Below are 15645 nucleotides of genomic sequence, written 5' to 3' on the forward strand. Positions count from 1 at the left end.
ATTTTTTTTTGGCATTATAATTGTCATGGTCACTGGACTAGCTGCACTTTTGACCCCTCTCCAGACTCTCTGAGTGCATGCCCCTCAGGTGTTAGACCTCTAGCCTTTACCTGTCCTGTGCGTTTGGGGGGAATCCTGTGATTTTCCCATTCTTAGACTAGTCTCGGACTATTGCCTCAGTGTCTGCTCAGCAGGACTGACTGGGCTTGGCACCTTAAAGTCTTCCCTTAGGAAACTGACCTCTAGTTAATACAGTGACCAGGCAGCTTTCTGAAAGAAAAGTATTGTTTAATCTTAGCAGTAGGAACAGAAATCATAAGAGCAAAAGGATTTGCAAACAATTAAACAGTCTATATGAATGTATATCTTCCCAAGGCTTATCAATCCCCAGGAAGTTCAGGCATGTCCACCTCCTTCAAATCCCCTCCCCACACAGAGGACCAGTGTCTGAGTTAGCCTGTTTCTCATGATAACAGCCCCTGACAACTGCCTCCCGCTCTTGACAGAGTTTTTAACTGTTTAACATCCTTTTGAACTCTGTGTTTGCACCCTTGGTAAAACAGCTGTGTAACTTTGGCTGGAGCCTGGAAGTAGCATCTTCACAGCTAATAGCTCAGGTATTGTTTCTTAACCTCCGAATCAGTTAACCAGGAGATGTTTTATTTGGATTCATTGTTTTAGCTTCCTGCTTGATTCCCAAGATCCCTACTATTAACTAAACCAGTCCATGTAAACAGTGAATTAACTCCATACAACAAACATTCTCATAACCCAATATATCCATATATTATTCATAAATGAATACACATCGGCCCCACATCCTGCACAATAATCACATTATAGAATCTGCAGGTTATCGTTACTACTCAGCATCAGGCTTCAAAATGCAAAGATGTTGAGAGACTAATATTTTATTATTAGCGGAAATGGAAGAAATGTGGAATTCTGGATTTATAACTGAGAAATATAATACAATCTGTAAAAAGAGACATGGGCCCAGATTCACTAGTATACTCTCATTGATTTTGTGCTTCTCTGTGGATGCAAGATAGCTATAGACCTGGCTTAACTGACCAGATCAACTGGATTTACAGCTGATTTGTAACTGTGGAATGGTGCAATGCAGCTGCACATATGGGTGAATCTGTCCCAGTGTCTGTTTGTAAATATCATCTACAAATCTTTGGGGATTTTTGGTTGGTTGGTTGGTTGGTTTTGGTCTTCCTTAATAAAGTAATCTTGCTGAAATTTGAAGTAAAATCCATAAAAGCCTTTAAATTAAATATAAGAAAAACAATATGATCACTTTCCTTTAAACTTGTGGTACCATCTCTCACATTATTTATTTTATGCAGCTGATTAACTTCTATATTGGAGCCCAACATTTTTTATACATAAAAATAAAATCAATAATCTTGCTGTTGTCCAACAGCTATATTACAGCTCACTACAGATTACAATGCTCTACTTTTGCTGTCAATATGTTTTCTGGTTACCTCCGGTGCTTTAAGTACTGTAGATTTATTTTATTTTAATACAGATAAAGACTGTAGTTAAACCACTTATAGAAATCAGCTAAAGCTTGCACTAGTACAAAAAGCTGGAAACTGCATAAAACAAATGCACTTTGGTTTCTTGGCAAATTAAAAAAAAGAAAACACTCTAAAGGATAGATGCTTGAGTTTAATATTCAAAAGGAATTAGCTATATTCTTACTTACCAAGCCCTCACTGGGCATAACGCTAGTAAGGTGAACTACTTCAAGATGTGCTGACTGAGACACCAGAGAGTCAGATGAGAGAGAGATGATGTGGTCACAGATTCCAGACAAAGTTTTACACTAGAAAAAGCAAACAAAGATAATCATAAGCACTTATGTTAAAGTGATAAACTATTGGTATTAAAGCACAATTCAGGGCAATATTGTTTACATTGAATATATATTTGAGCAGCAGTAGCTTTTAGTTCTTAATGTTATAGAACACAGAGTTGAAGTTCTATATTTATCACAAGGCCAACTACAAGAGGGGCAGGGAAAATAAAATTCCTATCAATGCCATAACTAGTGGTCATGAATCTACAGCACAGAAGCCCAAAGGAACCTTCTTGTGAAGTAGTAACCGAAGTGTGTGTGCTTGAATTACCTTATTCATTCAAGCGTCCACCCCTAACAAACATGCCTGTAAACTTGATTTTAGTTGTTCCTGTACATGGCATTATTAAACACAGATTGAATTAAAGCAAAATATGTAAATAGTAATTATATTACACATTAATTTAATCACTTTTTTGGCCAACAAATGAGAAGGGGAATTTATAAAATCAAGTGTTTATTTAAGGTGTCAATTCCCCAGTACAAAAACATAGTGAGGTCATTTCACAGAATGGGGAAGTGAGATACAGGGATAAAAGTTATTTGTCCCGGGTCAAACAAAAACAACAGAAGGAAACAGAACCCAGACCACCTGAAACAACGGCAGTTTTCCCAAATAAGGGATTTGTCCCCATATTTTTTCATGTTCTCTACATTTTTCTTTCAGACATAGTATGCCTAAAAATATTTGTACTTAATTTGCAACCATCCATTTAGATGCATTTCAGAATGCTCTTCTGGTGGGAATTCTGTTGGATGCTCTCATTTTTCTTCAGGGATTACACTGTCATTTACTTTAATTACATTAAATGGTGGTGAAATCCCTTAAAGGAAGTTATACTTCATATATTTTCAAATGCATGATGAATTCTAATATCCCATTTGACACTACATATATAAGCAGATGAAGCAAAGTTGTTACAATGAATAACTCCTTTGTCTAAATACATAAACAGTGTTCAGAATCACTTCATCTTTAGTCATTTAGAAACCAGGGTAAAGCTCTGGAGTCCTGGATGTTGCATTTGGACCTCTGTATCAGCTGAAACATGAGCAAAATCACATGTATGCATGCAGCTCCATATTGACTATGCATCTGAGCCTCTATCAAATGGCCACTGAAAACACATTTTTCCATTGACTTCAGTCGGCTTTGGATCAGGGCCTCGAAGAGGAATATATGCATTGTTCATTCCAACTATAACCCACACATTAAATTTGTTCAGATACTTTACATATGCATATGTGGCTGGCATGTAGAATAAAAATTTAATCAAAGCATATCCCTTTCTTGGGATCTGTAGTATGGACGTATTAGCCATGTGGCTATGTTCCAACCTGACTTTTCGATGCTTCAGTGCCCCTATACAATTACGGTTTAGAATTGAGCCTACCCCTACCCCATAAAATTACTTTTATGCCACACTTACAGACTAGGTATCAGAAGCAATTCACATTGAATCCTTTGTATTGTTTGAGACACATGTAAGGTGTCCTCTTGACCACTGTTTAATGGGAGGGGGGTGGAAATCTAGTAAGTAAAGGTTAGAACTAAATACATGTTAGGAAAAAGTGCTCAATGAGCAAGATTATGATGGTAGCACACCAAGTCCCCACCAAGGTTCAGAAACCTAATTACAATCAATGGAGAATTTTAACATCAGGAAAAAATATTAAAAAGCAATAAATAAAATAATAAGAAATACCTGGCCACTCTAAAGTAGCTCAACAGACAACCGAGAGACCAGATGCCCATAATAAATGCTGCAAAGGCTGCAAAGGATGGGACCTGTCATGTGAGAACACTCAGGAGACAACAATGAGAGAGCAAATAATGCTCTGTCTGGCACTATCAATAATACAAACTGTACCCGCATCTGTTGCGGCATCTTTTGGATAAAAACAAGGAGAGATTAAAGGCAAATAGAGAGGGGGGAAAGGTTTCTTAAGTTTGCTCCAAATTTTGTCATTTCTAAAGGGTCACCTTTCCAAACTACCATCAAGAAATTATAATTAATAATACTTTGTTCTTGTATCACATTCTAGCCAAAAATCTCAAAGCATTCTACAAACAAATCACTGTGAGAGTGGGAAGTATTAACCAAATTTTAGAGATGACACTGTAGACTGAGAAATAGAATTTAAAGTGACTTGAACATGGTCATGCATCAAATCCATGTCAGGCACCACCAGCAATAGGATCTAGGATCCCTGTGCTTTAGTCACAATACTATATTAAAATAACAGACTCATTCTCCGGATGGGCTAATGCCACCACAGAAAGCTAGATTGAACAACATCACAAAATTGGCCAAAAAAATTTGATACTTCAGGTATTTCAGTAATTGCTGCAGAGAGAAACTACATGCACTTAAGCTGTCTAAGACTTTGTTTTCTTATAAACAATTTATTGAAATCCTATCACTGGGTCTTGACAAGAACAGCACTTCCTCAAAACCACTTTAAACCCTGGACATACAATTCAGCATGTGACACATAGGGTGTTTTTATTTTTAACTAATAGTCACTTCCAGGTTGGTACCATAGGTATCTGCAGTTATTGTGCACAGAGAAAGGGGTGTCTTGGTGTTGAGTATGGTATCAATAGGTGTCTTGATCTGGTATTAAAAATAATAGCCAGGTAATAGCATTTCACTGAGTAGTTACCTAAATGTGGGAAAACTTGGCTCTCAGGTATCAGGTAGCCTGTTAGTCTGGATCTGTAAAAAGCAACAAAGAGTCCTGTGGCACCTTATAGACTAACAGAAGTACTGAAGCATAAGCTTTTGTGGGAGAATACCCACTGCGCCTGACGAAGTGGCTATTCACCCACGAAAGCTTATTAGGTCTTTATTCAGGCCTAATTTGATGGTTTCCAGTTTGCAAATTAATTCCAGTTCTACAGTTTCTTGTTGGAATCTGTTTTTGAAGGTTTTTTTGTTGAAGAATTGCCACTTTTAAGTCTGTTATTGAGTGTCCAGGGAGACTGAAGTGCTCTCCTGCTGGTTTTTGAATGTTATAATTCTTGATGTCTGATTTGTGTCCATTTATTCTTTTGTGTAGAGACTGTCTGGTTTGGCCAATGTACGTGGCAGAGGGGCATTGCTGGCACATGATGGCATATATCACATTGGTAGATGTGCAGGTGAACGAGCCCCCAATGGTGTGGCTGATGTGGTTAGGTCCTATAATGGTGTCCCTGGAATAGATATGCGGACAGAGTTGGCAACGGGGTTTGTTGCAAGGATAGGTTCCTGGGTTAGTGTTTTTGTTGTGTGGTGTGTAGTTGCTGGTGAGTATTTGCTTCAGGTTGGGGGACTGTCTGTAAGCGAGGACTGGCCTGGCTCCCGAGGTCTGTGAGAGTGAGGGATCATTCTTCAGGATAGGTTGTACATCCTACAGTTGGGGGCTGTAGGTGTAACAATGTTATTCTCTTACACAATGGATGTACTCCCTGTGGGTGAAATCTTGACTATTGACTTCATAGGGCCAGGATTTCACCCTGGATATATTAGTTGGACTCATATACAATATACAGATTTTAGTTTTTACTGTTTTTTTAGTCCTGTAACCCTATAGAGCCAACACAACCAGTATTGAGTGAACTGGTTTCTATTCCTTTTCACGTGATATCAGTAGAATTGTTTACTAAGTTCCAGACAGTCATGCCTGTGCAAACCTTCATTATTAGTGATATGCTAAAAGGGAAGACCCAGATTGACTACCAGGCCCCAAGTTGAGTTTGCAGGGCCGTTACTTAGGGGGAAATATTTTATTTGTAAATTAAGTGCATATGGAAATCATTGAGATCATTAAAAATGGGACCTGATGATGCCATTTGTACAGAGTCACTTATCATAACAGAGTCACTCTTTAAGCTATTAATAGAGATCAGTCTCCTACAGACAAAGTACCTTGATGTCATTGCACTTTCCTCATTTTAAAACACATAGTATAAGCAAGCACAGCAGTAAGGGTTATATTGTCATTACCACTGTATTAAGAGAACAGATGCAGAATCTTAAGGGGTTCCTACGGATTTGTGACACTCTGACAATGAAACTGAGAAACCAGGCAAGATTTCAAAATCTTATTAGCAAGCTTCCACATCTGACTGCATATTGGTAATCTCAGTAGTGTGTAACAGTTCATACAGTGTTTGTGTATTACAGAATTCCAGAATGGAGATAGAAAACTATTTCAGTTGACCTGGCTCCACGCAGTTTGACAGTTGTGGCAGTGTTTGGAATTTTCTTAACAGCAGCATCAGCTAGCCAGGGGGAAAGGTTAATAGATCTGCCAGAACGTGTGCCAAAGTCTCTATAAAGAGAGGCAAGTATTTTTTTCTTTTATTTTCTCATCGATTGAATCTGTTTCATGTATGCGTATATGCACCGTGCGTAAGGTTCTCAATTTGTATTATCCTTCCATTAACATTTGCTATTGCTCAGTTTACAATGATATGTCATAACATTCTTTACAATTTAGTGAGGATCAGACTTCTCTTAAGGGGGAAGGTTTTTGTTTGTTTTTACAAGGGTTGTTTGTAAAGATGATTAAATCAACTCTATCTACCATTCATTCCTACAAATATCTGTTCTCAACCTTCTCACCACATGTTTCAATCCTCTAGCATACTTTTCACCCAGAGCAGAGCTGGGTGGATAATCTAACATTTTAGACAAGAACTTTTAAAAAAACCCTATTTTAGCCACTTTTAATTTCCCTTTCAAAACTTTATTTTTAAATCCACAATTTTCTAATAGCTAGCTTTCTAGTAAAGACAGAATCTCTACACTTAAGAATTCTCTAATAGTTCATCATCTAACATTATTATATTCTTCTGCCTGATTTGGTTGCTTTTATACTACTTATTGTAGTGAGCGCATTAACAACAACAAAATACAAAATAGAAATTCCAAGATAACTAGTTGCTCAGTGGATGCATTTTAACATCCCAAAATCAAGACTGAAAGATTGTACACTCTTTTCATGGTAGGGAAGGTATTTTTCCTCCTCTGAGGAACCCCTTCGACCTTTGATTGCTGGTGGGGTACATAGTCTTGTATGTCTTTTTGTGAAGTGAAATGAACACAAAGCAGTCTTCACAATCCCAAAATATCCAGTGCAAACAGTTAGGGTAGCAAGCAGGACACAGGACAACAAGTTGTATACAACTAAAAATAAACTAATTTAAAAACATTTTGAAATGCAAGGGTAGAGAGTGAGAACAAAATTAACAAGTGGACAAAGCTTTCTTGCACAGGTAAATTCTATTTTGCACCACATTCTTTAAAATGTAAACCACATACTACAGTAACAAATAGAAAAATTTAATTCAAAGTTTTGTCTGTGCACATGGTAAAATCCTGTTCCATTGAAGTAAATGACATTTTTTTCTGTCACTGACTTCAACCTATCCATGATTTCACCCATGCGGTCACTGGTTTTTTATATTAAATTAATGGGAATACAAAGGGTTCTCATTCACCTTAAAAATAGTTACCATCTATTAACCTAAATACCACTAGCAGTTGCTTAGTTAAAATATCTAAACAAATCTCTCTTTCTTTGATGCAGATAGATCTAGAATTAACATATAATTGAGCTGAAACAGTCTGATTTCTATACCTTGAGTTTATTTCTCATGAAAGGATTTTACATTGTGTTTCTGTTGAACAAAAGGTAAATACTATGAATGATTTCCCAAACAGTTTTCCTTCCTACACTGTGACTAGAACAAAGAGCTAAAAAGTTGGTAATTTCTGCAGCCAATCAGACTGATTAATGAAAATAAACAGTTTATAAAGTAACAAATTTGTGGACACTGAAGATCTGCAAGGTTGTAACTGCGTGGCACATCATGGCCACCCAGACCTTCTCTCAGATAACAAGAAGAGAACTTGGATCTATCTAGATGCAGGCCAGATCCTTATTAGAATTAGAGGAGAATCTTCCCAAAGTGTTAGTAGTATAGTTGCTATGACACATCAAGTAGAGGGCAGTGGTACAACTACACAGCTTATCACAGAATTTGTAGCTAAATCTAGAGAAGGACTGTACCTTACAAATTTTAGTAATATTTGTGTCAGTTATACTAACTAATGTATATAAAAGAAAAATACTTCATTGCAGGCTAATTTAAATCATGTCCATAAGATTAAAACCGGAGACTGAAGATATGACTTAATACAATTCACTACTGCTTTAAAACATTGTTTGAAATGTACTTCAACAGTAGAAAATGACACTGAGTTATATATTTTCATCTCCTTTTTGTCCTATCAAAATTAAACATACAAACGATCTGATGTACCTGTATATATGATGAATTATTATTTTATGATAAAGAACTGGTAAAAATTATTTTAAATTCAAAATTTAAATTGTGGAATTAGAGCAATTATCACAGTTCAGAGACAGACCACAGAAGAATGTATGTCTCAGAAACTATTTTTAACAAAGTTCAAATCCAAAGTCTTCCTTTAAATGATAATATTCATATTTGACAAAAATAACATTTTATAAGGTTCAGATATCAAAATTCCAGACCAAAAAATTAATTGAAATAAATCTGTTACTTAGAAATTCACATTTAGAGACATAATACTGTATGACTAGGCTTCGGAGGATTTTTTATCAGCAAATGCCAATTTCATCATACACACAGAAATCAACAAAAATATTTCCAGTGATAATTGAAATTTACAGATCGGCAAAGTAAGACAAATTCTGCTTGAGAACTTATGAATGTCTGATTTAAGGATATTTACTTTGTATATTTTGATGATGTTGACCATTTGTATTTTAATGGTTATAAAGCTTTAACTTTTTGAATCTCAATGTCTACTATCATTAAATAATTATTGCCTAATTGTCCCCATAATTTCCCATAACGAGTGGGGTACTGCAGCGATCAGTTCTGGGTCTGGTTCTGTTCAATATCTTCATCAATGATTTAGATAATGGCATAGAGAGTACACTTATAAAGTTTGCGAATGATACCAAGCTGGGAGGGGTTGCAAGTGTTTTGGAGGATAGGATTAACATTCAAAATAGTCTGGACAAACTGGAGAAATGGTCTGAAGCAAATAGGATAAAATTCTAGAAGGACAAATGCAAAGTACTCCATTTAGGAAGGAACAATCAATTGCACACATACAAAATGGGAAATGACTGCCTAGGAAGGAGTATTGCAGAAAGGGATCTGGGGGTCATTTAGCTTGTGGTCCACTATATGAGCTAAATATGTTGCAAAAAAAGCGAACATCATGCTGGGATGTATTAGCAGGAGTGTTGTGAGCAAGACACGAGAAGTAATTCTTCTGCTCTACTCTGCACTGATTAGGCCTCACCTGGAGTATTGTGTCGAGTTCTGGGTGCCACATTTCAAGAAGGATGTGGACAAATTGGAGAAAGTCCAGAGAAGAGCAACAAAAATGATTAAAGGTCTAGAAAACATGACATATGAGGGAAGATTGAAAAAATTAAGTTTGTTTAGTCTGGAAAAGAGAAGACTGAGAGGGGACATGAGAACAGTTTTCAAGTATGTAAAAGGTTGTTACAAGGAAGAGGGAGAAGAATTGTTTTTCTTAACCTCTGAGGATAGGACAAGAAGCAATGGGATTAAATTGCAGCAAGGGAGGTTTAGGTTGGACGTTAGGAAAAACTTCCTAACTGTCAGAGTGGTTAAGCACTGGAATAAATTGCCTAGGGAGGTTGTGGAATCTCCATCATTGGAGACTTTTAAGAGCAGGCTAGACAGACACCTGTCAGGAATGTTCTACATAATACTTAGTCCTGCTATGAGTGCAGGGGATTGAACTAGATGATTTCTCAGTGTCTCTTCCAGTCCTATTATTCTATGATTATTCATAGAAATTATAAAAAATATATAAATCTAATTCTATCACACAGACATATGATATCCTAATTAAGTTGTGGTTGTGAAAAATGCCAAAGGAATTCTGAACCATCTATGTTAAGTACTGTTCAAAGTGCTTCATTTAAATATTGATTTGATATTAGCATAGAATTTTAAGTAACAATTCCTTTTGTGAATCCAGAATTGCTTTAACTTAGAAAGCAAGGAATCCTTGAATGACTTCAAACAGAGCTGTGCTTCCTTACACAAGCTAAAGATCTGGCCCCTTATCTCTATTTTGGTAAACTGAGACAAAGAATAGACTCTATAATTAATTTCTTCCATTTTAACTCAAAATAGAGAGGAGAGGGAAAGTAGGATAACAAAGGTGAATGTTTGTGATTAGGGACTAGAATTAGCAATACTTCTACATTTTTCTACTTCACAGGGAGTTTGGTAAGAACTAGACTCACTGAAAAGCTTGAGTTTCTTATATCTTTAGAATAATTTTCTTAAGAAGTAACTGAAACAAATCTCTGCTGTAAAAGCCTGTAACCTTTTGGGTGACTCAGCTGTGACTTATTCAAATAACTAATTTTGGATACTGCAATTAGTGAACTATCTGATTTATCTAAGATAAGCAAACAGGATTCCCTTTATGTTTACTGCTTGGGCAAATAAAAATGCATACAATACAAAGAAATAAACAAATAACGTATATGGCCATCATCACCCAGACCATTTTGCTTGCAGGTTATATAATTCCTCCCCCCCCTGGGTATAATGACAATATAAATAATAATTGCAACCTTAACATTCTTAATATAGCTTTTTGTATGTAAAGTCAAGCACTCAAAAGTTAGGAAATACCAAAGTGGATCATGCCCAAGGAATGAATCAGATTTGTCTAGAGAATATATTGTCTGTAAGACCCTTGCCCCATTTCTTGCAGAAGTTGAAAGATCCATCTTGTGCAATGAATGAGGTAGGTGTCCTGTGGAAAAATACTAGGGATATAATAACATAAGAATGGCAATACCAGGTCAGACTAACAGTCCATCTAGCCCAGTATCCTGTCTCTGACAATGGCCAGTGCCACATGCTTCTGAGAGTTGGAAATTTAGGGACACTGGGAGCAGAGGGTTCAGTCCCTAACCATCTTGGCTATTAGCCATGAATGGACTATGCTCCATGAATTTACCTAATTCTTTTTTGAACCCATTTATATACATCCCATGTGATCATGTAATTAAAGATGATCATAATGAACATGCACAGGGATGTTGAATTAAGGTTGCACAGACAACCTTATGTGGTCCAACATAGGTTGAACATTTTGTCAATGGATGTCACAGTATTTGCTGACCATAGAAAGTTGATATTCAGGAATCCTGGTTTCAGTTCCAGGTTCACGAGGGGAGTAGGCTCTAGTGGTTATAATTCTTCTGCCACAGTCTCCCGTTGGTTTCTGTCCCCCCCCTCTCCTACCTAGGACTTCTGCCTCCATCCCCTTCTGAGGTAATTGAGCCCCACAGCACTCACCTACAGGACTCCTCACTCCTGCCCTCACACTCTGGTTTGTGGCCCCCTCCCTATTCTTATCCACCACCACCTTCCTCCTAAGCTATCCCTATCTGTCCCAGCTCAGCTTCAGTTCTTTCTCCTACACCTTTATCCCTTTTCTGCCCCTTCCCCCAGATCCGGTCTCCCTCTGTTTGCCCCACCCACCAACTCCTGAAATCTCTTCCCCTGCTATTCCTTCCTAGCCCTCTCCCCTTTCACCTTCACCCCTCATATTCCAGTAAGGTGGCGTCTTCTTTTCCTCCACATTGCTTTTGCACCAGAGCACATGAGAGACCATCTCCCTGCTCTCAGTTCTTGTGCCTAATGCCACAATGGCCTCAGGCAACCAGGAAAAGCAATTGTAGGGAAAGGCCTGCTCAGACCCTGGAGCCCCAAGCTGACAGGTGGTCCTTTTGGACAATATTACTGCCAAACTCTAACAAGCCTCTACTGATCATGTGCCAACTGAGATTTTTTTCATAGGCCTAGAACTTGGCTAAATTTGGGAAGATAAAAAGCCCATCTCTGAAACTAGGATGACCTCCCTGCAAAATTTCAACTCTCTGCTGCAAAGGATGTATGTGCTACAGCTTCTTAAATAGTGGTAAGAATTTTTTTAAATGGACAAAACATAGTATTTTCCTTAATTCTGTTCTCAGAAACAGCTGAAGCATTTTATATGAAATTTTAAAAAATTCAGTGTGAGCCAGACTGGCATGGGAAATTTGGGCCTGAATGGTTAAAGTTTGGAAAGTGTAAGGCAACCTTAACTACCAACTCCACCAATAATAAAATAAAATAAAATAATAGAGCTCCTGTTTTAGCACTTTCAAAGAACCATGCCTGACATCTTAGTGGGAGAGGTGCTTTCACAGAGTAAAATGGTTAGTGTTTTGTTAGTGAGGATCCCCAATCAGGTGCAGCCAGAGAAATTGCCCTTGAAATTGTGAAAGTGATGAATGGAACAATATGTATTTACTGTTTCCTTCATAACTTTGTTTTTCCCCAACAGAACTGTTTTGATGGCTTTTTTTTAGGTCTTCATTTTAAGTTTTGTGAAATAAAATTAATTAAAACATGTTTACTCCTTTGCTGCTTTAATTCTCAAAGTAGTATTTTATGTTAACAAATGTATATATTGCTAAAATTCTACTACTAATTAATTGTATCTACAATTATCTTAATTTCACTAAATTGTATTTTTATGTTACATGGAATTGTCTGGTATCCAAAACACTAATTCAGATTTGTGACACACCCTTTTCTACTTATAATACATGCAACAAATTGCACAAGGAAGATTATTACTATTATCATATGAATTACAGTAGCACTTAAAGAACAGGAGTACTTGTGGCACCTTAGAGACTAACAAATTTATTAAAGCATAAGCTTTCGTGGACTACAGCCCACTTCTTCGGATGCACTTAGAGACTATAACCAAGATTAGAGTCCCATTGTGCTAGGCACTGGACAAACAGAGCGAGAGACAGTCCTTGCCCTGAAGAGCATACAATTAGAGCTGGTCAGGAATTTTGTGACAACACAGTTTTTCCATCAGAAAATGATGAGCCGTTGAAACTGAAACCTTTTCCAGGAACAAACCAGTTTCAGTGAAACTTCTGTTGTGAAAAGTTTCACAGTTCCAGGATGGAATTTCTCATCAAAACCAGAGGGAGAGAGAAAAAGAGACCAACCTTGGTTAGGGCACTTGCCTAGAATGTAGGAGATGAAGGTTCAAGTCCCTACTCTGCCTGAGTAAGACCAGGGACTTGAATATCTTGGTATCCTACATACCAAGGAATGGTGTCCCTAGCCTCTGTTTGTCAGAGGGTGGTGATGGACGGCAGGAGAGAGATCATTTGATCATTACCTGTTAGGTTCACTCCCTCTGGGGCACCTGGCATTGGCCACTGTCAGTAGACAGGATACTGGGCTGGATGGACCTTTGGTCTGACCCAGTACGGCCGTTCTTATGTTCTTATACTAGACAAGTTCCCTAATGACAACGCTGTTGGCTATACTGGGATGGGTCCCTTCCATTGGAGTTATTCCACTTTGTAATAATTAAATGCTCATTGGCCAAGAGAGAGAGAAATTAGCTTTATTGCCCAGTGGTTATGCAACTCATTTGGGAGATGGGAGACCAGTACCAGATTTACAGGTGCCAATGGTGCCATATCCACACTCAGAAGTGGCCCTGGTGCCCGGACTGTCACTCCTCCCTGAGCCCCTGCCCCCACTCGGCCTCTCTACTGATCCCCCCCATGCGAGCAGCGACTGGGACCGTGGGGGAAGAAGCCGAGTAGGGATGGGGCCTCGGGGCAGAGCATGGCCACAGTTCAGGTGCCAGGGCCCGCAAAAGGTTAATCTGGCTCTGTGGAAGACCCAGAGATTTTTTGACGAATTGCAACACCATGTTCCAGTGAAGATATTGTGCTAAGGGTGCATGGTAACTAGCAATATTGATTTGTAAACTTGATGAAGAGTAGCTCTTTCTGAAAATAAATCTAATTTTGTTATATCTTTGTCCTTTGGAGTCGTTTTCAGTGGCCCTTGCTCTCTGGATCATTCAGGTACAGTGGCTGCTAACAAGATACTTTGACTGGGTGTGTGTAGAAATGTTTGAAACCAGTTGAAGGTAATTGATAGTTCCTGACTGTGTTCTTTGAAGTAGGAGCCACAGATGATAGGGTCTGCCAAAGAGGTCTTGCCGGCTCTAAAATCCCTCATTAATTGGCATGGACAATTTTCCAGGCATTGACGTGCATAAGACGTCAATCAGCTTGTGTGATTTTTCCTGTGCTACCTCCACAAGTTTGTCAAGAGTATCTGCCATTCAGCACAGAAGTTCTATAGAGGACATCACCCTACTGTTGATACCAAGGTACCATGTGAAGTATTCAAAGTAGCAGCCGTGTTAGTCTGTATCCGCAAAAAGAACAGGAGTACTTGTGGCACCTTAGAGACTAACAAATTTATTTGAGCATAAGCTTTCGTGGGCTACAGCCCACTTCTTCGGATGCATCGTGAAGTATGGAGCTCCATGTGGGACAGTGCTTTTGCTTGGTGACCTGGCTCTCTGAGGATGTCAGAGGGACCTGATTTGGGCTGTGAACAACCCTTTGGCTGAGTAGCTTGAGGAAATTTATCCCTCTTTTTACTAGATCACAGAGAGCATGATCTACACCTGTGCTCACTGTGGGAAAGGTGTTTCTTTCTATCCCTTCCAGATTACTGAGTAGAGGCAGACTTAGCCACTCTCTGCTGGTCTCAGGCAGTGATGTGTTCTTTGAAGATTGAGCTCAGAGTTGAGCCACTGTTCACAGGAGCATGCAGGGAAGAAGCCTGACAGGACCCTTTTCCTCTCCTGCTTTGAGGAAGCTCTCATTGAGCACTCCAGGAGAAATAGCCTAAGCTGAGACTTTTTCACTTTCTGCATCCTCTTAGAAAAGCTATGGCAGACGGAACCAAATATTGAGTATGTGGCCCTCTCCAAGGCAAACAATGCACTTCTGCATGCCTGTTGTTCAGAGGAATAGCTGCATCACAAGGGGAGCACGTTTTAAACCCTAGGGACTTAGGTTCAGCCATCTCAGCTAGCTTCAAGTACCAGGGAATTCCATAACACTAAAAGTTTTTTTTTTTTTTAGACCCAATGGACATGAAAAAATATGAAAAACTACACTCAGCACTATACTAACTACATAGACAAAAAATGATTGAAGAGAACTAGACACTGCCAAAGGTTCTGCCTTGGAACCAGGGATGGTGAGAAGGAACTGAGGGAAAGTTGGGCCTACTCTACCCTTTATACCCTCGGATACAAAGGGTTTAGTGGGCAGCATACAGTATTGGGCTGGGAGCTGCCTTGTGGGGAGTGTTAGGTGTAGGGTGTAGCTGGAGGGGCGATGGCAGGAGGGGTGGTCCTAGTGCTGGAAGCCAGCAGGGGGCTCAGCCTGCACTTCTGCAAACACATTTTATCCTCATGGAAAGAGGCAAGGGGGGGAGGAGGGATAGCTCAGTGGTTTGAGCATTGGCCTGCTAAACCCAGGTTTGTGAGTTCAATCCTTGAGGGGGCCACTTAGAGACCTGGGGCAAAATCAGTACTTGGTTCTACCAGTGAAGGCAGGGGGCTGAACTCAATGACCTTTCAGGGTCCCTTCCAGCTCTATGAGATAGGTATATCTCCATATATTATATTAAATCAATCTCAGGCACCCAGGTACCAAAAGCAGAAAATGTGTGGACAGTTACTTGAGGAAGAATGTACTTTGCAATTTCTCTGAAGCCAATGGTTTCCAATGGTGTCACACTGACAGAAGTGGGCATTTTCTAGTTACCA

At 38.8% G+C, this 15645-nt stretch overlaps 1 protein-coding gene across 1 annotated transcript in view; it reads right to left on the reverse strand.

Moving 5' to 3' along the window:
- Positions 1-15645, reverse strand: part of LOC101942787 (connector enhancer of kinase suppressor of ras 2-like) — a 547551-nt gene that overhangs the window by 294723 nt on the left and 237183 nt on the right. Inside the window, exon 6 of the mRNA XM_065556812.1 lies at positions 1721-1840. Coding sequence (XP_065412884.1) covers positions 1721-1840 — 120 coding nt within the window. The remainder of the gene's footprint in view (positions 1-1720; positions 1841-15645) is intronic.

The sequence above is a fragment of the Chrysemys picta genome, chromosome 9 (assembly GCF_011386835.1).
Source record: "Chrysemys picta bellii isolate R12L10 chromosome 9, ASM1138683v2, whole genome shotgun sequence".
Lineage (NCBI taxonomy): Eukaryota > Metazoa > Chordata > Testudines > Emydidae > Chrysemys > Chrysemys picta.